At 45.4% G+C, this 22201-nt stretch overlaps 1 protein-coding gene across 1 annotated transcript in view; it reads right to left on the reverse strand.

The window, feature by feature from the left end:
- Window positions 1–22201, reverse strand: part of LOC134622363 (NACHT, LRR and PYD domains-containing protein 12-like) — a 290226-nt gene that overhangs the window by 12417 nt on the left and 255608 nt on the right. The window contains exons 6-8 of the mRNA XM_065470155.1: window positions 21019–21192; window positions 9436–9609; window positions 3306–3479 (exon numbers count right to left, since the gene is read on the reverse strand). Of these exons, the coding sequence (XP_065326227.1) occupies window positions 3306–3479; window positions 9436–9609; window positions 21019–21192 (522 nt within the window). The remainder of the gene's footprint in view (window positions 1–3305; window positions 3480–9435; window positions 9610–21018; window positions 21193–22201) is intronic.

The following is a 22201-nucleotide window of genomic DNA, read 5'->3' on the forward strand; positions in this document are numbered from 1 at the left end:
TGTCCGATAGCCTCTGCACTTCCTCTCTGTACGCTGACTCGTCGTTCTTGCTAATGAGACCCACCACGGTCGTGTCATCAGCGAACTTAATGATGTGATTTGAACTGTGTGTTGCTACACAGTCATGGGTCAGCAGTGTGAACAGCAGAGGACTGAGCACACAGCCTTGTGGGGCCCCAGTGCTCAGTGTGGTGGTGCTGGAGGTGCAGTTCCCGATCCGTGCTGACTGAGGCCTTCCGGTCAGAAAGTCCAGGATCCAGTTGCAGAGGGAGGTGTTCAGGCCCAACAGGCTCAGCTTTCCGATCAGTTGTTTGGGGATGATCGTGTTGAATGCTGAGCTGAAATCTATGTACAGCATTCGAACGTGTGTGTCCTTCTTGTCCAAGTGTGTGAGGGCAAGATGGAGTGCAGTGGAGATGGCGTCATCCGTTGAGCGGTTATGGCGGTATGCAAATTGCAGTGGGTCCAGTGAGGGGGGCAGCAGGGTCTTGATGTGTCTCATGACGAGCCGCTCGAAGCACTTCATGATGGTGGGTGTGAGTGCAACAGGACGGTAGTCGTTGAGACAGGACACAGAAGACTTCTTGGGCACGGGGACGATGGTGGTGGCCTTGAAGCACATGGGAACGACGGCACTGCTCAGAGAGATGTTGAAGATGTCGGTGAGAACATCTGCCAGCTGTTCAGCACATTCTCTGAGCACTCTGCCTGGGATGTTGTCTGGACCAGCAGCTTTACGTGGGTTGACTCTGCGTAGAGTTTTCCTCACCTCAGCTGTAGTGAGACACAGCACCTGGTCGTTCGGAGGAGGGGTGGACTTCCTCGCCGCCACGTCGTTCTGCCTGTCGAACCGAGCGTAGAAGTTGTTCAGCGCATCTGGGAGGGAGTCGTCACCATCACAGGCAGGTGTTGTCGTCCTGTAGTTGGTGATGGCTTGTAAGCCCTGCCACATGCGCCGTGTGTCGCCGCTGTCCTTGAAGTGGTTGTGGATTCTCTGGGCGTGTGCACGCTTCGCCTCTCTGATGGCCCGAGAAAGTTCGGCCCTAGCTCTGCTAAGCGCCACCTTATCTCCCGCTTTGAAGGCAGAGTCTCTGGTCCTCAGAAGTGCACGCACTTCTGCAGTAATCCACGGTTTCTGATTGGGTCGTGAGATGATGGTCTTGGAGACAGTGACGTCATCGGTGCACTTGTTGATGTAGCTGGACACTGTGTACACGTGTACTCCTCCAAGTCAGTGAAGTCGCCGTAAGTTGCAGCCTCCCTAAACATGTTCCAGTCAGTGCTCTCAAAACAGTCCTGAAGAGCAGAGGTGGCTCCTGCTGGCCAGGTTTTCACCTGCTTCAGAACCGGTTTTGATCGCCTGACGAGTGGCCTGTATGCTGGAATTAGCATAACAGAGATGTGGTCTGAGTAGCCAAGGTGGGGGCGGGGCTCTGCCCGATATGCACTGGGGATGTTTGTATAAACAAGATCCAGCGTGTTTTCCCCTCTCGTTGCAAAGTCCACATACTGATGGAATCTAGGGAGCACTGACTTGAGATTTGCATGGTTGAAATCTCCAGCAACAATGAACAGTCCATCCGGGTGTGTGTTTTGCAGTTCACTGATGTTTGTATACAGTTCCCCTAACGCTTCCTTAGCATTAGCGCTAGGTGGAATGTACACTCCGATAATGAAAACAGTGGTGAATTACCGTGGCAAATAAAAAGGTCTGCATCTAACAGTCACAAACTCCACCAGCGATGAGCAATAGCTAGAAACTAGCACAGAGTTCTTGCACCATTTTGCGTTGATGTAAATACACAGGCCGCCACCGCGAGTCTTACCGCACAGAGCTGCGTTTCTGTCGGCACGAAACGAGGCCAGCCCGGTCAGCTGAATAGCGGCGTCCGGTACTCTGTCGCTGAGCCATGTCTCCGTGAAAATAAAGACACAGCAGTCTCTAACCTCACGCTGTGTAGCCTGCTGGAGTCGGATGTAGTTCAGTTTATTATCCAGGGAGCAGACGTTGGATAAGATGATGGACGGGAGAGCCGGCCGGCTAGGGTTTGTTTTTAGCCTAGCACAGACTCCCGCCCGCTTGCCGCGCATCCGCTTCCTCGCGCACCGCTTCCGATGTCCCCTCCTCCGGCCGCCGGCATCAGGCAACGACGAGGCTTCGAGGCCTGGTTCGCGGAGCAAGCCGAGTTCGCATAGCGTTTTCCGCAGCCCTTCTTGGATGTCGTTAACCGGGTTATTTAGGTTGCAAAGTGTCTGGCTGTTGTATGTACGGACACCAGTTCCGACGATATCCATACATGGAGTAAAATAAAAACACGATACACACAAAAACGTAAACAATGTAGCACCATTTTTGGCTCCGGAGTGGCCGCTGCGTGCTACTGCCGCGCCGCCATCACAGATGTCATATTGCTGACATCACTGGTCTAGTCCAACCATCTTTCTGCCAGCCTTCTTCAGGCCAATCAGCCTCCACTCCACATACTTTAAATCTCACGGCTCACCTATCATTCTCCTTGCAGACTACAAACAGCTTTATTGAATGAAAGTGGTGGCTGCTGCCTCAACAAACTGAGGAGGACAGAAGGAAAACCGACTGACGGACAGATTTTATTTCACATTGTTTGGCTCCTTATTTCCACTTTCTAATGATCAGCACAAAATTCAGTAGAGACACAAACACAGACTGTAGCACAGTGGCCTCACAGTAGAGGGTCCTGGGTTTGAATGACGCTTCGAGTCATTTCCTCATTCATAAAGTCAAAGGTCAGAGGAGAGAATTCATCTGCAGACGTTTACATTTATACTAAAACTTGAATCCGAGTTTAACATTAGTAAGCATTACCCAGCATGCCGTGCAGAACTGTCAGTTTGCAAATGTGCAATAATTCCTGCTAAAAATTGTTTTTGTTTCACAGATTGCTGTGTGCTGTGACCTTTGACCTGCTAAAGAGAGTCAGCTGTGGATTTTTCATTGTTGTGTCTGATACTTAGACCTGTGAGGAGGAACGGTACACAGTTAATCAGGGTCCCTTCTCTCTCTGAATTAGGAAAGGTCACCAGGCCGCTCGGCACCCTGTGGAGGGCTGAGTTTGGGCCACGGCCCATACGCTGAGTATTACTGTTTCAAATGTGAACATTGTTCTGCTACAGTCAATGGACTAAACCAGAGATGAAGAAAACAGACTTTACCATAAAGATCCTCAGTGTGTATCAGTATAATATCAGCCTTATGTCTGCCGTTTAGTGTCAGCACAACTTTTACATCATATTCCTCTCAGCACAACTAAAACATGGTGACTGACCTCAGAGTTTCAAGTCCACATCCTGGACTCCCCAGAAAAACACACAGCTGCTTCACTCCTGAATCCAACAGCTTGTTCTCACTCAGGTCCAGCTCTCTCAGATGGGAGGGGTTGGACTTCAGTGCTGCTGCCAGATAATCACAGCTGATCTCTGACAATTCACAGTCCATCAGTCTGTATAAAGAATTAAAGATGTAAGTTTATTAGACAAAGTGTCAGCTTGAAATCATTCAGTGTTTCATAATCTGTTCAGAGCTGAAGAAGGTTCAGAATGTAGAAGTTTGGAAAATGGAAACTCCAAACAGCTGAAACCAACAGGAAGGAGCTTCAAACAAACACAACAAGAGAAAAAACTCTGAATTTTACACATTAAAGTCGTACATTTCTAACAAGAGTATTTTAAAGACAGCATCACTGATGACCATCTTCAGTTCAGTAAAACTTTGGTTTTCCATATGTCAAATCAAATCAAATCAAATCACTTTTATTGTCACATCACATGTGCAGGTACACTGGTACAGTACATGTGAGTGAAATTCTTGTGTGCAAGCTTCACAAGCAACAGAGTTGTGCAAAAATACAATAACGTAAAACAAGCCAAATATAAAAATGGCTAATCTAAAAAGTAATAAATATATGTACAATTTATAAAGGTATATACATTACTGAATGTGTGTACTAAATATGTTTTTCTACGTGTGTGTGTGTGAGTGTGTATATAGTGTGTATATACATGTTTTACAAATGAAATAAAGTAAACAATAAAATAAGATATATAGAATATACAGATGTTGGTATGTGCAAAACAGTGGCATAATTGTACAGTATGGAGTGCATAATGTTGAAGTTCCAGTAGTGAAGGTGAGGTGTCTATGAAGTGTTCAGCAGTCTGATGGCCTGGTGGAAAAAGCTGTCTCTCAGTCTGCTGGTACGGGACCGGATGCTGCAGAACCTCCTTCCTGATGGAAGTAGTCTGAACAGTTTGTGGCTGGGGTGACTGGAGTCCTTGATGATCCTCCCCGCTTTCCTCAGGCACCGCTTCCTGTAGATGTCTTGGAGGGAGGGAAGCTCACCTCCAATTATCCGTTCAGCACACCGCACTACTCTCTGGAGAGCTTTGCGGTTGTAAGCGGTGCTGTTGCCGTACCAGGTGGTGATGCATCCAGTGAGGATGCTCTCAATGGCACAACGATAAAAGGTCCTGAGGATGCGGGGGCTCATGCCGAATCTTTTCAGTCTCCTGAGAAAGAAGAGGCGCTGCTGCGCCTTCTTCACTGTTTTGTTTATGTGTACTGACCACGTAAGATCCTCAGCCAGATGTACACCAAGGAAGCGGAAGCTGCTCACTCTCTCCACAGCGGCGCCGTTGATGGTGATGGGGGTGTGTACTCCTCTGCACCTCCGGAAGTCCACTATCAACTCCTTTGTCTTTGCGACGTTGAGGGTGAGATGGTTGTCTTGACACCAGTGGGTCAGGGCACTGACCTCCTCCCTGTAGGCCGTCTCATCACCGTTGGTGATAAGACCCACCACTGTAGTGTCGTCCGCAAACTTCACAATGATGTTGGAGTTTCTAGTGGCCGTGCAGTCGTAGGTGTAGAGTGAGTACAGGAGAGGGCTCAGTACACACCCCTGTGGAGCACCAGTGTTCAGTGTGATGGGGGATGAGGTGGTGCTGCCCAGTCTGACCACTTGGCGTCTGTCAGACAGGAAGTTAAGGATCCAGCTGCAGAGGGAGCTGCTCAGTCCTAGGTCCTGCAATTTCCTGTCCAGCTTCGAGGGAACGATGGTGTTGAATGCTGAGCTGTAATCTACAAACAGCATTCTCACATACGTGTCTCTCTTCTCCAGGTGTGACAGGGCAGCATGGAGTGTCAGGGCTATGGCATCATCAGTGGACCTGTTGTGGCGGTATGCGAACTGTAGAGGGTCCAGTGAGTCGGGTAGTGCAGAGCAGATGAAGTCCCTGACCAGCTTCTCGAAGCATTTGCTCACGATGGGGGTCAGGGCTACAGGTCGCCAGTCGTTTAATGAGGAGATGGTGGAGGATTTGGGTACAGGGACGATGGTGGCCATTTTAAAGCAGGCTGGGACTACAGACAGAGAGAGGGAAAGGTTGAAGATGTGTGTAAACACTCCAGCCAGCTGAGCCGCGCATTACTTGAGGACGCGGCCGGGAATCCCGTCCGGACCAGTAGCTTTGCGTGCGTTCACTCTCCTGAAGCACTTCCGCACATCCTCTTCAGACACAGTGTGCGCACTGACGTCATCCGCGGTGCGCACACTGTCCGGTCTCATGGTGTTCGCTGTGTCGAATCTAGCGTAGAATACGTTTAGATCCTCACACAGAGAGGCCGTGGTCTGCGGTGTGCTGGTTTTCCCTCTGAAGTCTGTGATTGTGTTTAGTCCCTGCCACATACTCCAAGGGTTGTCAAACTGTTGCTCTACCCTGTCCCTGTACTCACGTTTGGCTGCTTTGATCGTCTTCCGGAGTTGGTAATGTGCGAGTTTGTAGTCCGATGTGTTCGCGGAGGCAAAAGCGGTGCTCCGTGCCACCAGCGCTGTGCGAACATCTCCGTTAATCCAGGGTTTTTGATTTTGGGAGGATTTAACTGTTCTGGATGGGACGACATCTTCCACGCATTTTCTGATAAATCCGCAGACTGAGTCTGTGTACTCATCAATGTCTTTAGCAGCCACGTGAAACATTTCCCAGTCCGCGTGATCAAAACAGTCCCGCAGCGTAGACTCCGATTGGTCCGACCAACGATGCACCGCCCTCAGGGTTGGAGCTTCCTGTTTCAGCTTCTGCCTGTAGGCTGGTAGAAGCAGGATGGAGCGGTGATCTGATTGGCCGAATGGAGCGCGGGGGAGGGCTTTGTACGCATCCCGGAAAGAGGTGTAGCAGTGGTCAAGAAGCCGGTCTCCACGAGTGTTGAAATGGATGTGTTGGTGTAGTTTTGGTGAGACTTTCTTCAGTTTTCCTTTGTTAAAGTCCCCGGTCATGATAAACGCCGCCTCTGGGTGTGCGGTTTCCTCACTGCTGATCGCGCTGTACAGTTCCCTGAGTGCTCGGTCAGTGTCGGCTTGTGGGGGAATGTAAACAGCCGTAATAATCACTGCTGTGAATTCCCTCGGTAGCCAGAATGGCCGGCACTTAACCATCAGGTACTCCAGGTCCGGTGAGCAGAAGGATTTGACCGGGTGCACGTTCGCATAATCACACCAGCTGTTGCTGATCATGAAACACACACCACCGCCTCTGCTTTTCCCAGTAAGCTCCTGTGACCTGTCCGCGCGGTGCACAGAGAACCCCGGTAGTTGTATTGCGGAGTCCGGTACCTTGTCCGATAGCCAGGTTTCTGTGAGGCAGATCACGCAGCAGTCCCGCATCTCTCGCTGGAATGAGATCCGTGCCCGAAGCTCGCACAGCTTGTTCTCCAGAGACCACACATTGGCCAGTAATAAACTGGGTAACGGTGGTCTGTTAGTGTGCCGTCTCAGTCGAACCAGAACGCCAGATCTTCTCCCTCTGCGTCGGCGTTTGCGGCCTCCACGGGCCCAGAACAAAGGCGTCTCAGGTGAGATGAATGGGGGGTCTGCAAACGGAGGGTCCGTGTTGCAAAACCTGAACTCCAGAAAGTGGTGAGAAAGTCCGTCTTTTATGTCCAGTAAGGTTTGTCGGTCGTACACAAGGAGACGTGCTACTCGTGAAAAAATAAAGAAAAAGTAAAATTAAACACAAAAAACAGCTGTTGCTTGGGGGAGCTCGCGACGAGGCTGCCATACTCGGCGCCATCTTGTTGATTCAGTCTGTCTGCATTAATGATGCACAAAAGACTGAGTGCAAAGAGGGAGCAAGGGGGATGACAGAGAGATCGTGCTGTGTGATAGGACCAAAATCTCATAGCCTGTTTCATATCCCATTTCTCATTACAATCACGATATCTAACACAAAATAGTGCATTTTCTGTTAATTATGTGAATCTTGGGCAATTTGACCTGTGTGAAGTATTTTCGGCTGGGCGTTGTGTACCTGGAATCAAGTGTTTTGACCGATGCATGAAACTATATATTTTTAGATATAAGTTGTAATGGCCGCCATTTTCTTTGAGTATTTATTGGATGGCTTGATGCGGGGAAAAGCCAGTTCTAACGTTTGAGTCTAAGGTTTATTTTGAGCACCTGACTGCTCTTTTTTGCTTCTCATCCATAAATTTCCTCCATACTCTTTCACATGATTCTTGCGTGGGTGGTAGAAGAGAAAAAAAATGTTGCCATATTTTGCAACACCACAAAACAAACGATAGCGTAAAATGTGAAACGATATATGTCTTCATATTGTCATCCTAAATATTTCGACATATCACACAGCCCTACAGAGAGATGGTACAAGAGCATCAAGAACCTAGCAAGGAAATGAGCAGAAGGATTTTGGAGCCTCTTGGATTGAATACCAACCAAGCTGTTATGAAGAAACTCCATCATATTATTGTTCAACATGTCCCAGGGTTCCTCTGGGATCATTTGAACTTTTAGAACTGCAGCATTTTCCAATGATTAGAGTCTAAATTCAGAATATGATCCACTCATTTCTACATCAACACATATTTAAACACGATTGTGATCAAAGCGCATCAGATTATTGTTGATCATCAGAAATCCTCGGGCTCAGCTCTACAATGATTTCCAGTTTCTTTGCTGTAAATGTAGAGCAGGTCCTGAGAAACATTAGCAGCATGACAGCTGAGTGTCAGCTTCTTCTTCTCGTTCTTCATCATTAATGACACTTTGTTTTCATTCATGTCTTCATCACATTTACTTTTGAACACTATTACAGTTCAGTCACAGATTCACTCAAACACATGATCATGATTCATGTGAGGAGCACACATCTGTTACCTGTTCTTTCTTTCATGGTTAAGCTTGTACACTGATCTACAGCTGACTGACACTGAGTCATTTCCTCCTTCATAAAGTCAAAGCTCAAAGGAGAGAGTTCATCTGCTCAAGTTTACCTCATTACAAAAGCAGAAATCCCAGTTAAAGATTAGTTTGTTAAACATGAAGCTTTTACAACCAATCAGTCATCAATATATCAGGATGGGGACGGCAATGACATCACAGATTTACCATCAGCTTAGAATAAAATCTATGATCTCCATATTTGAAACTGAGAGACTCTGTGGACAGTGTTGCTGTCAGATTGGACGTTTCCTGCTATACAAACATTTACTGTGTTGCACACTTATCATTGATCAATCATTGTTTGATTAGAATCAATCACACTGATGGAAACGTGTGTGTCACAAGTGGATGTTGGAGATGATTTAAATATCTGAGTGAAGATGAGGCTGAAATGACTTTAAGACTAAAACTGAATTCAAACATTTTAAAAGCAGCTGCAGACACTCTGATTGTAATCTGATTAGATTTCATCACGAAATGTAATCAAGTTACAGCTGAATCATTAGATTTTAAATCAAATGTAAAGCTAGGATTCATCTGATCAAAGTTCAAGCTGCTCAATGATGAGCATGGACATTATAATAAATGATGGATGGAAAATCTGGATTATAAAACAGTTCAGTCAGCTGAACATTTTCAACTCTGTGTTCCTGGTGTCACTAAATGACAACATGAAGCTGTGATTGGCCGACACTTTGAATGCAGTTAGCACACAGAGGCAGACTCTGTCTAAACCCTCAGAGCAAAAGCTGTCTACATGTTTCTGTGAGTCCCATTGCCCAGCATGTCGTGCAGCACTGTCAGTTTGTAAATGTGCAATAATTCCTGCTCCAAACTGTTTCTGTTTCACAGATTGATGTGTGCCGTGACCTTTGACCTGCTAAAGAGAGTCAGCTGTGAATTATTCATTGTTGTGTCTGATACTTAGAACTGAGGAAGAACAGTACACAGTTAAGGTCGGCAGCGTGCCGAGTATCGCTGTTTGAAATGTGAACATTGTTCTGCTACAGTCAATGGACTAAACTAGAGAAGAGGAAAACAGACTTTACCATGAAGATCTTCAGTGTGGATCATTATAATATCAGCCTGATGTCTGCAGTTTAGTGTCACCACAACTTTTACATCATATTCATCTCAGCACAACTAAAACATGCTGACTGACCTCAGAGTTTCAAGTCCACATCCTGGACTCTCCAGAAAACCACACAGCTGCTTCACTCCTGAATCCTGCAGCTCGTTCAGGTTCAGGTCCAGCTGTCTCAGATGGGAGGGGTTTGACTTCAGTGCTGCTGCCAGATAATCACAGCTGATCTCTGACAAACCACAGCAGCTCAATCTGTATAAAAAATGAAAGATGTACATTTATTAGACAAAGTGTGTGCTTGAAATCATTCAGTGTTTCATAATCTATTCAGAGCTGAAGAAGGTTCAGAGTGTAGAAGTTTGGAAAATGGAAACTCCAAACAGCTGAAGCCAACAGGAAGCAGCTTCAAACAAACACAACAAGAGAAAAAACTCTAAATTTTTTGCATTAAAGTTGTACATTTATCATAAAAATACTAAAAAGTTGTGTTTTTCCTTCCAGGAACCACATGGCTTCACTTTTAAAGGTGAAGTGTGAAAGAAATGGACATATTTGAAGTCCAACACCTTTTTCCAGTAAAATTATTAAAGCAGACAAACTACAAGCTCATTTTCATTGCAACAAGTCATCTTCTGACCTGGACTAACAACACTGGTCTCTATGTGCAGCTGGCTGTGAGACCAGTGCTCAGGGAGCGTCTACAAAGTGCAACACTGAAAGAACATCACACACAAATTCTCTTCCAACATCTCCAAAAGTTGAATCTGTTCATCTGGACGTAGCGTTTTGTGGGAGAAACGTTTCATCACTCATCCAAGTGACTTTTTCAGTCTCAGCTGACTGCAGGTTTCCCCAATCTTATAAACAGTACATTTGCATAATGACTGAAACCAGCTCACTGAAGGAACAATGGGCTGGGAGGTCAGTTCCTTAATCATAATTATGCAAATCCTCATGACCATTGATCAACAACCACTGATCAATGGCCATGAGTACCATTCACAGAGAGTTGGGGAATGGCTGCAATCACAGCATTGTAAGATGGTGACAGATGTACCCTTTGGCCCCCTCCCCGATTCAGAAATGGTCTTTCCCTTTTCATGTAAATGGCCTCCTTGACTCCGCGCTCAAACCAGCGTTCCTCCCTGTCCACGATGTGTACATTCTCATCATTGAAAGAGTGTCCTGGCCTGTAGGTGTAAATATACTGCAGAGTCCTGGCCTGACGAGGTAGCCCTTCTGTGTTCTGCCATCCGCTTCGCCAAAGGTTGTTTGGTTTCCCCGATGTATAAATCCTGGTAATCCTCTTGGCACTTAACAGCGTACACTATGTTACTCTGTTTGTGTCGGGGGACCCGATCCTTAGGGTGGACCAATTTTTGGCGCAGCGTGTTTTGGGGTTTAATAATAATAATGGATTGCATTTATATAGCGCTTTTCGAGACCCTCAAAGCACTTTACAATTCCAATTGTAGCCACAGCTGCCCTGGGGCAGACTGACAGAAGCGAGGCTGCGATATTGCGCCATCGGCCCCTCTGGTCAACACCAGTAGTGAAGTGTCTTGCACAAGGACACAAGAACCGGGGCTCGAACCGGCAACCATCCGATCACAAGGCGAACTGCCAACTCTTGAGCCACGATCGCCCTCTGGTTTAAAAGCCACAGAGATGCGGTGTTTAGAAAAAATGCGTCTCAGCCGTTCAGATACTCCTGACACATATGGGATCACTACAGGCTTTCGCTTGGGCAGTGGTTGTCCTTCTCTCTTGGATTGGCTGGAGCTTTCTTTTGGTGCCTTCCCAGCTTTGACAAAAGTCCAGCTGGGATAACCACATTTACTCAGGGCCTTCTTGATGTGACGTTCTTCTGCTTCCCTGGCAGCTGTGTCTGTGGGGATGGTGTTCACTCTGTCTTGTAGCGTCCTAATCAGAGATGGGCAGTAATGTGTAATCCAATTACAAAAACTGTGATTTTTTTGAGAGAGTGTCTCATGACAGTGACGTAAGCGAGTGCGACGTTCGTGGCAACAGCTGTGTGCAGATCAACAAAGGATAATATATCGAGTGTGGGAGAGCATATGACAGTGCAGCGTTTAAAGCGTGGAAGTACTGACCTTACTTTGAGTTTGATTCCGTAAAAAGTGATTGTGGCAGGATGAATATTAAATGTGTTGGTTCATCCCACTTTTAGTCAGGCGCATTAGGGGGCGCTAGTATAAATAAAATTAAACTAGTCGGGCGGACGGCAATTTGGAGTAATACGGTGATTCCGTCTGCTCCAGATTTAAGGTTTTATTTAGTTTGTATGTTTGGCTCTTTGTTGTTTTGATTTGTAGTTTGGGTTTTGTTACACCACTGGTAGGAGGCCCTTTTTCTAGCTGCGGATCACCAGTGTGTTCCTGCAGTTAGGCTATCCCCAGCGTGTGCATATTAGTTTTGTTGAAATATATTATAATTTTCTTTGTTTCTTTTATTCAGATGCGGAGGGCCTGACGTGGAGGAGACTGGGGTGCCTTGGTGGTGGAACCCTTTGAGTGTTACACACCTGCAGTTTTAGTTTATTAGTGTGAGCGTGTGACAGTGTGCTGCACTTGTGAATTGGTGAGTTTTCTTTTCTTTTGGAGTTGTTTTTGTGCGTGTCATCCCTGCCCCTCCACTGGTAAGCCTAGGCTCTGAATACTTTTTAGAATATTTGTATACTGATATTTATGCTTGTGGGTTTATATGCTGTTTTAAATAATTATTAATAAATTGTCTGTTTTATCACTAAACCACATCTCTGTATTGAGTATAACGGATCTGAGTGTCTTCCTGGTAATTAGCATTATTCAGATGCAGTATTCTCTGGGTGAAATTCCCAGGGTGGCGTTGTCTTTTAAATTGTGAAGAGTATTTATTCCATCCACACCTCGTGCTGCCACATGACAAAAACATTAGTGCCTGCTGTACAGTGTGTGGGAAGAAAACTTATTTTTACAGCGAAAAAAAACCCCTAAACTTCCAAGCAAGCACCGAGTACGCTGCCACGGAATGGGAAATTCACAGAGAAACTCGCGGATTCTTCCACTGACCGCTGCGGCACACCTGCACCAGGGTAAACCTCTGCCTACCCCACTCCTGCTTTACAGGTGAAAATAGAGCAACGGGACTGCTGAGTCTTTGATTTTATTTATTTTCTACTGTGTTTCACTTGCATTTATTTGAAAGAGTGAGTGTAAACACAAAAAACTATTTTACTTTATGTGCTGGAATGTGCAGAAAATAGGTTTAAATGTTAAACAAATTTCTTCCAGTCAGAGAATGTTGCATATAATTTAATTTTTGCTTGATGCATAAAGTTAAAAGATTAAAACTAATAAAACAAATTTTAAAAAGAGACTTTTTCCATTTAATTACATTTTATATGATGCATTATGCAGAAAAAGTAGAATTGGGCTGAAAGATCTATCGCTTTATTACCTATTCAGGTTGTAAATCATGTTTTTAAGAAGTAACTAATTACTTTTGAAAATAAATAATCAGTAAAGTTACGGGATTACTTTTTGAGGGAAGTAATCAGTAATTAGTTACTGATTACTTTTTCCAAGTAACTTGACCAACACTGGTCCTAATGACACCCAGTTTGTGCTCCAGTGGATGATGAGAGTCAAACCTTAAATGCTGATCCATATGAGTAGGTTTACGTTACACATCACTTTTTAGATGTCCCCCATTACTGATGGAAATCTCACAGTCTAAGAAGGCTAACCTGCCACTTTTCATATCCTCCCTGGTGAATTTGATGTGTTGGTCCACCGAGTTAATGTGATACGTGAAATGTGGTACATCCTGAGATTCGATTTTTACCCAAGTGTCATCCACATACCTGAACCAATGACTTGGTGGTGTTCTAGGGTAGGATAGCAAAGCCCTCTTTTCCACTTCTTCCATGTACAAATTGGTCACAATGGGAGAAACTGGGGAGCCCATGGCACACCCATGTTTCTGCCTGTAGAACTGACCCTTGTATGTGAAATAGGTGACATTAAGACACAGTTCCAAAAGCAAACACACTTGGTCGATGCTGAGGGTGGTCCTGTTGCTGAGGTTGGTGTCATCCTGTAATCTCTTACGGACTACCTCCAACGCTTCCGTGACTGGGATGCAAGTGAAGAGAGATGTAACGTCGTACGAGACCATGGTTTCATCTGCCTCCACAATGACATCTCTCACCTTCTCAACAAAATCCAAGGTGTTCTGGATGTGGTGTTCAGAGCTGCCCACCAGCGGGTTGAGGATCGAAGCCAGAAACTTTGACCGAGTTGATCATACAGACAATCGGTCTTAAAGATGCACCCTGCTTATGTATTTTCGGTAAACCATACAGACTTGGTGTAGATTCCCCTGGGTACAGCCTGTGGTATGAGGTCCAGTCAATAGCATTCTCTTGTTCTAACTGCTTCAGACAGTCTATCACCCTCTTCCTGTAACCACTTCCTTTTTTTCTCATTTCAGGGGCTCATAAGTATTTTCGTCACTGAGCAGTGACAAAATTTTCTCATGATAGTCTTTCTGGTTTAGCAATACTGTGCACCTACCCTTGTCTGCCGGAAGGATGATAATTGTGTTGTCATTGCTAAGTGATGTGAGTGCCTTCCTCTCCTCCATGCTGATGTTGGATGCTGGAAATACTCCGTAGACACGGAAATCGAAAAACTCACAATAACAAGGTAACCAGGAGGGGATTAAAGAAGAGTGGGGTGAGAGCCAGACTAAAGAGGGAGACACACAAACAACGAGTGCTCCCGTCCATTATCCTTGCTAATATGCGGTCTCTCCGCTCCAAGCTGGATGAGCTGCAAGCCTGCGTCAACCACCTGCATGAGTACAGAACTGCCTCTGTTCTGGCATTCACGGAATTGTGGTTAAACAACAGCGACGACGACAGCGCACTGCACATTGATGGCTTTTCACCACCTCTTCATCTGGGCAGAGACCACGAACACACCGGGAAGCAACATGGTGGTGGCGTGTGTCTGTATGTAAACAAACGCTGGTGCTCTACAGTCACTGTGAGGGAGAAGCTGTGCACTACAGGCATCGCGCTCCTGGCTGTTTTCCTGCGCCCCTACTACCTCCTCAGAGAATTCCCTTAGCTTTTCATCATCATTGGGGTGGCTGTAGCTCAGGAGGTAGAGCAGGTCACCTACTGATCGGAAGGTCGGTGGTTCGATCCCTGGCTCCTCCAGTCTGCATGTCAAGTATCCTTGGGCAAGATACTAACCCCAACTTGCTCTCCGATGCATCCATCGGAGTATGAATGTGTATGAATGTCGTTAGAAAGCACTAAGTGTAGATAAAGTGCTTGTGAGAATGGGTGTGATTGGGTGAATGAGGCATGTTGTATAGAGCGCTTTGAGTACTCCGTGAGAGTAGAAAAGCGCTATATAAGAATCAGTCCATTTACCATCATCTTGGTGTACATCCACCCCAGAGCTGATGCAGCTAAAGCCACAGAGTACATCACCAACACTCTGTACAGACTCTCCCAAGTTCATCCTGGGTGATTTCAACCACTGTTCCCCTGACAAGTCGCTTAAAGGACACCAACACTATGTTACACGCAGCACACGTCAGGGGAAGACTCTGGATAAATGCTATGGCTCTGTACCAGATGAATTTAAAGACCTACCCCTCCCCCCTCTCGGTTCAGCAGACTATCACACCATCCTGCTGGCCCCTGCTTACACCCCAGTCATCAAGAGGATTAAAAAGGTCACCAAAAACATCAAGCAGTGGACAGAGGAAAGTATCCTCACCCTACAAGGATGTTTAGAAGCCACTGACTAGGACAGCCTTCTTTCTCCCTCTGATGACATCGACGAACAAGTCAACACAGTGACATCATACATCTCCTTCTGTGTTGACAACACTATCCCCTCAAAAACAGTCTCCATCTACCCCAACAAGAAACCCTGGATCACCAAGGAGCTCAAGGAAATCCTTAATAAAAAAAAAGAGGATTTTCTTCACCGGCTCTGCACTGGACAAAAAGGAGGTCAACAGGGAGGTCAAAAGGGCCATAAAAACTGCTAAACTGGAGTATAAAAACACTGTTGAAAAAAAATTCACCACAGGGGACCTACACTCAGCCTGGCAGGGCCTCAAAACCATGGCCTCTGTGAATACTGCGGTCACCACCTCCAGAACCATCCAGGTGGAGGGCAGCAACCCCTCCTCCCTCCCTGATGACCGCAACGCTTTCTACGCCAGGTGTGAGACGGACAACATGGCCCAGCTTGAGGAGTCCAGATCCTCACTCAAACCTGGCAGCTCTGCACTCACCGTCAGGACTGAGGATGTGGTGAGAGCCCTCAGGAGGACCAGGGAGAGGAGCTCACCCGGCCCTGACAACATCAGCAGTCGAGGTCTGTGGCATTGTGCAGGGCAACTGGGAAGCGTGTTCCGGACTCCTTTTCAACACTCAATTGACAGTCACACCGTCCCCCAGCTGTGAAAACACTCCACAGTCATCCCCATCCCCAAAAGAAACAACCCAAAATCTCTGAGTGATCATCGTCCTGTGGCCCTCACCTCCCTGGTGATGAAGGCCATCGAGAAGATCATGAAACAGCACATCGTAAGAGCAACTGACCCCCTGATGGACCAACTCCAGTTTGCTTACCGTGCACGCAGAGATGTCGATGATGGCGTCTTCATCTTTGACTACATCCACAAACATCTGGAGCTCCCTGACTCCTCCGCCAGACTTCGGTTTGCTGATTTCTCATCAGCGTTCAACACTCTGCAGCCTCATATCCTGGCCACTAAACTTTCCTCCAGATTTCACCTGGATGATCAGCTGATCCGGTGGATATTGGACTTTTTGACCAACAGGACTCAGAAAGTTCGGGTCAACAACTCTCTGTCCGGTCTCCGTTCCACCTCCACTGGCTCCCCCCAGGGCTGTGTGCTCTCACCCCTGCTCTTCATCCTCTACACCGATGACTGCAGATCCACACAGCCCAACTGTCACCTGGTTAAATATGCTGACGACACAGTTCTCCTGTCACTGCTGTCAGGCCCCTCACAACACCACGGGCCCACTCTTAAGGAGTTTGTAGAGTGGTGTGAAAGCTCCAAACTTGAACTGAACGTGAGCAAAACCAAAGAGATGGTGGTGACCTTCTCCAGTAGGCAGAGGGATCTGGCTGCTTCAGTCACCACAACCAGTCACCATCCACGGGAAGCCAGTGGAGGTAGTTGAGGAGTACAAATACCTGGGAACCATCTTTGACAACCTCCTGAAATTCTCTGCCAACACAGAGGAGATTCTCAGGAGGTGCCACCGACGGCTATACCTCCTTAGGAAACTCAACTCCTTTGGAGTCAGCACACCCATCATGATGACTTTTTACTATGCCTTCCTGGAAAGCATCATGGCCTTCTCCATCACCTGCTGGTTCCACTCCCTCAGCCTTTAGAACAAGAACAGACTGCAGCACGACTGCATCAGTGTGCTCTAAAATCATTGGCCTGCCTGTCAGAACTCTGGCTCAGGTTTTCAGCCAACAGGCCCTTAGACAGGCAGCAGAAATCATCGACGACCCCTCTCACATTCTTCACCCCGCATTTCAATGGCTCCCCTCTGGGCGACGCTTCCGCTGCATTTCCTGCAGGACTGAGAGGAGGAGCGCCACCTTTGTCCCCAAAGCCACTCTGCTTTTCAACTCCAGCAGATCATTTCCCACACCCATAGACATAAACTACACTCTTCTTATACTACCAACACTTTATTCACTTTTAGTCACTTACAGTTATTTATTCGCCTTTCAGTCAGTTTAATTTTAAAACTGTGTAATTTTAAAACTGTATATACTGTATATTCTGTGTATTTATTATTTCACTCTTATTGCCTGTTCTTATTGTCCTTATCTTCAACGTTATGCTGCTCTGTTGTTTGTTAATTGCCCCTTAGGGATAAATAAAGTTTTCTGATTCTGATATGATGAAATGTTGTGTATTAGCAGGAAGTTATTGAATCATTTTCCTCATAAACCAAACAAAATGACTCACAAACATGTTTTTACAAACTCAGTGTTGGACTTTGATCAGCAGGATAACATGATGTTTAAAGGCATTTTAGTCACGCTGTATGAGAGTCCAGTTATTACTCAATATTTATGGATGATGTTCTTTCAGTGTTTCACTTTGTAGACAGTCCCTGACCGCTCGTCTTACAGCCAGCTGCACATAGAGACCAGTGTTGTTGGTCCATGTGGGATTAATCCAGTCACACACATGATGAGAATAATCACAGAGGTACCCTGGGTAATGATGAAGCACAAACTGGCATTTGTCATGAATCAACTGACGGAGCGTTTTGGGGGGGATTTCCTGCTTTTATTGTTGTGCTGATTCAAATGTGTGCTGACAGCTGTGAGTTCGTTCTTCAACAGTTAATGCTGCCTGACCAACGTGTGAACTTTGGACCCAGACGTGTAACACAAGTCAACGCACCGAAGCATCCAACCTGAACAGGGAACGGAGACGGCTCACCTACAAAGTAAAAGCTGCTCCTTTTGACTCCAGTATCAAAGAAAGTCTACAGTATTAAATAGAAAAGACAGAAAAAAGGTTTTGTTTGGTTTTAAATTGTGCAAAAATGACACTACACTAAGCTCAAATACCTGACAGACATTTAATCCCATTTCAGTTTGGCCTCATCCTGGGCCGGATTATCCAACACACACTCAGACCAGAGCTTTAGGGGCCACGCACAACTGGGCTTCCATCAAAGTTGGTGAGAAAATGTTGAGCAGGATGAGCTGCTGGCTAATCTGGAGGCTGTAGCAGCAGCTCACAATCACAGTGGATTTCCACTCATGAAAAAGCTCTGGCTGCTTCATTCAGTTCAGTTTCAATTTTATTTCTATAGCACATTTAAAAGTCCCAGGTACATCAAAGTGCTTCACAGACGAGCCGCATTTGCGGGGTTACAGCAGTAAAGGAGCAGGAAAATACAATTATCAGCAAAAGAAAATACAGTTATAAGATGGTGACGTGGTAACAAGCATGAACCGGGGAAAAGTTAAAAAGTAAGTTGTTTGGAAGGCAAGCTTTAACAGGTGGGTTTTTAAACGTGATTTAAAGGATTGGATGGATTCCGACACACGGACATCAATCAGCAAGCTGTTCCAGAGTTTTGGTGCAGCAAAAGCAAAAGCATGATCCCCCCTACTCTTCCGTCAAGACATTGGTTGCATTAAGAGCCCCTGGTTAAAGGATCTGAGTGCTCTCGTGGGGATGTATAGGTCAAGGAGGTCAATTAAGTAGCTGGGTGCCAGGTTATTTAAAATTTTAAAAGTGTATAAAAGGATTTTAAAAACGATACGATTTGGCGGGGAGCCAATGAAGGTTGGCGAGGGTGGGTGTGATATGGTCATGTCTTCTGGTGCCACTTAAAAGGCGTGCTGCGGCATTCTGGACTAGTTGCAGGCGTTGGATGAGGGAACGTTGGAGGCCTAAATAAAGAGAATTACAGTAGTCCAATCTCGAAGTAACAAGAGCATGAATGAGCTTTTCAAGGTCATTATGTCGTAAGTAGGGCATTGCCTTAGAAATTTGGCGTAGTTGGTAGAAGCTGGTTTTCACCACTGCAGCCACTTGCTTGTCTAATTTGAGAGAACTATCCAGCACTACTCCAAGGTTTCTGACAGTAAACGAAAGATGACTGGCATAGCATCCCAAGGTATCCGATAGCTGTTTCAAGGGCATGTGACTGTCAAAGATGATAATTTCTGTTTTGTTTTCACTAAGGGTGAGAGAGTTGTGCGGAAGCCAGTCTCTAACATCACGCAGGCAGTTGAACAACGGCAATAGCGGGGACTGGAGATCCAAATCCAGAGGAAAATAGATTTGGATATCATCCGCATAGCAATGGAAAGAAATATTACGATTTCTGAAAATTTGTCTTCCTGCTTCATTTCTCATTTCATATCAGAGACTTTAAAGCTTCAGTGAAGCTGTACTGTGATGCTTCCTTTCCATATTCCGGTGAGGCCTACATAATGATTTTAGCTGTTCTGTACACACACTGTGTGCCCTGTATATCTAATTATTGAAGAAGGAAAAGAAGCCGAGCATTCAAATCCAGCTGCTAAGGTCCGTCACACATTTGTGCCCAGGGCTCTGTAAGCTGAACATCCAGCCGTGGCCACATGGATTTAGTGTGAACAATAAAATAGGCAGTGATGTTTCCACATCTGATCCACAACATAATGACATTAAAATGATGTGATTACATGGAAGTGGCAGATCCAACGTAGATCATTGATGTGCTTCAGCTCTTCTTACATTTTACCCCCAACACAATTCAAAAGGAGCAGCTTTTACTTTGAAGGCCAGCTGTCTCTGTTTCCTTTTTTTATTGTTGGATAATGTAACAAGTGCCTCAGTGTGTTGAATTGTGTTACACAAAAATAAAATTCAAGTTGTTAAGGCAGAATCGAGCGTTGAAGAATGAATTCACACGTCAATAAACATTTTCATCAGCACAAGCAGGACAATGAAAGCAGGAAATACCCCAAAACTGCCATTTCTCATTCTACAACTTCAACAACTGCACATGAATTAGACTTCATACACAGACCCACAGTCTCTGATTGCTCTGAAATCTCACTGACAGCCAGGAGAAATAAAGAAAAGTCCAGACTGACAGTCTCTGTGGGGTTAGGCAGTGAACTGCTCACGCTGCGTTCAAGTGCATCACAAACTGTAGGAATTGGATCCAACTTTGTGAAGCAGATTTCTTATCAGCTGCTGTTTTGAACATTTCTCATTTCCTCATGAACTGTATTAAACTCTGTCAATGAACTGAGAACTATTTCTACATTTGAAACTATGGATTTATTTTCTCATTCACTTCTGTACGTTAGTGTATAAATGAATGTTAGACTGGGCTCCATGGAAACACTTGGACTGGTCTCAGCTGCCTGCTTTCTGTAGTCATTCCAACAGAGTCCTTTCTCTTCTCCAGCTTCTGCTTGAAATCCTCTCACAGAGCCTGAGTCCTGCTTTGTTGTCATGTTTGGGCCTGTGTTAGGCTGCTCTGTGTTCCTCTGCTTTAACACACACCTCACCACAGCAGCTGTGTGGGTCGTCTCTGTAGCAGCCATATCAGCTTCTGATACCATGAACATCATCACAACTCCTAACTTCACCTTTATTAGCTTTGACATTCATGTCTTTCTTTCCTCTCTCTCGGTTTCCACAGAAGCTCAAAGTCTCTGCAGCCTGTTTTTATCTGCTATCATCAGATCTTTAACAGCCTCATTCACATCACTCACACACTCTACAGCCTCATCAGCACTACTTCATCTTCACTGACTGATGGAGCACAACATGAACCTGTGGAGGCTGAAAAACTCTCCTGTCAAACATCTCCCCGTCACCACTCCACTTCTGTCAGCCTTTAAATGAACCCTGCTCAAGTCTGTCACTTCTGTTTGGAGCCAAAAGGAAAAACTGTTGTTCAGTCGTTTGGAAAGACACAACATGTCTGAAAGCACTCAAACTTCTTCACATTTGTCTTTAGACACATCCTGAACATTTAGGAACTAAAGAACGTTTCAAAGACCTGAAATATAGAAAAACAACAACAGCTGCAGTCAGTGAACTCACCTCAGAGTCTCCAGTCGACAGTTTGGACTCTCCAGTCCAGCACACAGAAGCTTCACTCCTGAATCTTCCAGATCATTTCCATTCATGTCCAGCTCTGTCAGATGGGAGGGGTTGGACTTCAGAGCTGAAGCCACAACTGGACAGTGAGTCTTTGAGAGTCGACACTGAGTCAGTCTGTGAATATAGAAAATATAAAATGTGTTATTATAAAATCAAAAAATCTGCATTAAAAACACAGACTGAATGTATATGAAGAGAAAACAGAGTGACATCATAATCTGATAAACATCTGTGCTTCAGCTCCTCTTACTGTGTTTGACATGACACAGTCTCGTTTACTAAAAGATGTTTTTGACAATGTGATTATGTGTTTGCTTTTTATTGTCAATAACAGTCTTCAGTCTGGGTGTGTCCCTGCCGTCTTTAAACATGCTGTGGTGGAACCTATTATTAAAAAACAAAACCTGGATCCAGCAGTTTTATCCAACTACAGACTAATTTCTAAATTGCTTTTTCTTTCTAAAGTCCTGGAGAAAGTTGTCCTTATTCAACTCCAGACCTTTCTAGATAAAAATGGCATTAGTGAAGTATTTCAGTCTGGTTTTAAAACGCACTACAGCACTGAAACTGTTCTTTTAAAAGTTTTTAATGACCTTTTAACTTTTACTGACTTGGGAGATTCTGTCATTTTAATACTATTAGACCTCAGTGCTGCCTTTGACACTGTAGATCCTAGGATTCTTATCTCTCGGCTTGAACACTGTGTCGGAATCAAAGGGACTGCATTGGAGTGCTTTAAATCTTATCTGTCCAACTGAGGTTTTTCTGTTAGGCTACGTTCACACTGCAGGGGAAAGCGCATCAAATCTGATTTTTTTGACCCTATGTGACCCATATCCGATCATGGTGTGACAGTGTGAACGGCACAAATCCGATATTTTCAAATCCGATCTGGGTCACTTTCGTATGTGGTACTGAATCCGATACATATCCTATGTTTTAGAAAGCGACTGCTGTTTGAACGGTCATGTCGCATTAAATCTGTCTTTTACGTCACTGACACAAGATGGCAATTATCAGCACCGGAGAAGCGCCCGAGAAGACATCGCGAACGCTTCCTGGCCATCCAGTGTAGATGTCAGTGAAACTGTTGGGAATACAACGTTGGAGAAATGTGAACATT

This window comes from Pelmatolapia mariae, linkage group LG3_W (genome assembly GCF_036321145.2).
Source record: "Pelmatolapia mariae isolate MD_Pm_ZW linkage group LG3_W, Pm_UMD_F_2, whole genome shotgun sequence".
Classification (NCBI taxonomy): domain Eukaryota; kingdom Metazoa; phylum Chordata; class Actinopteri; order Cichliformes; family Cichlidae; genus Pelmatolapia; species Pelmatolapia mariae.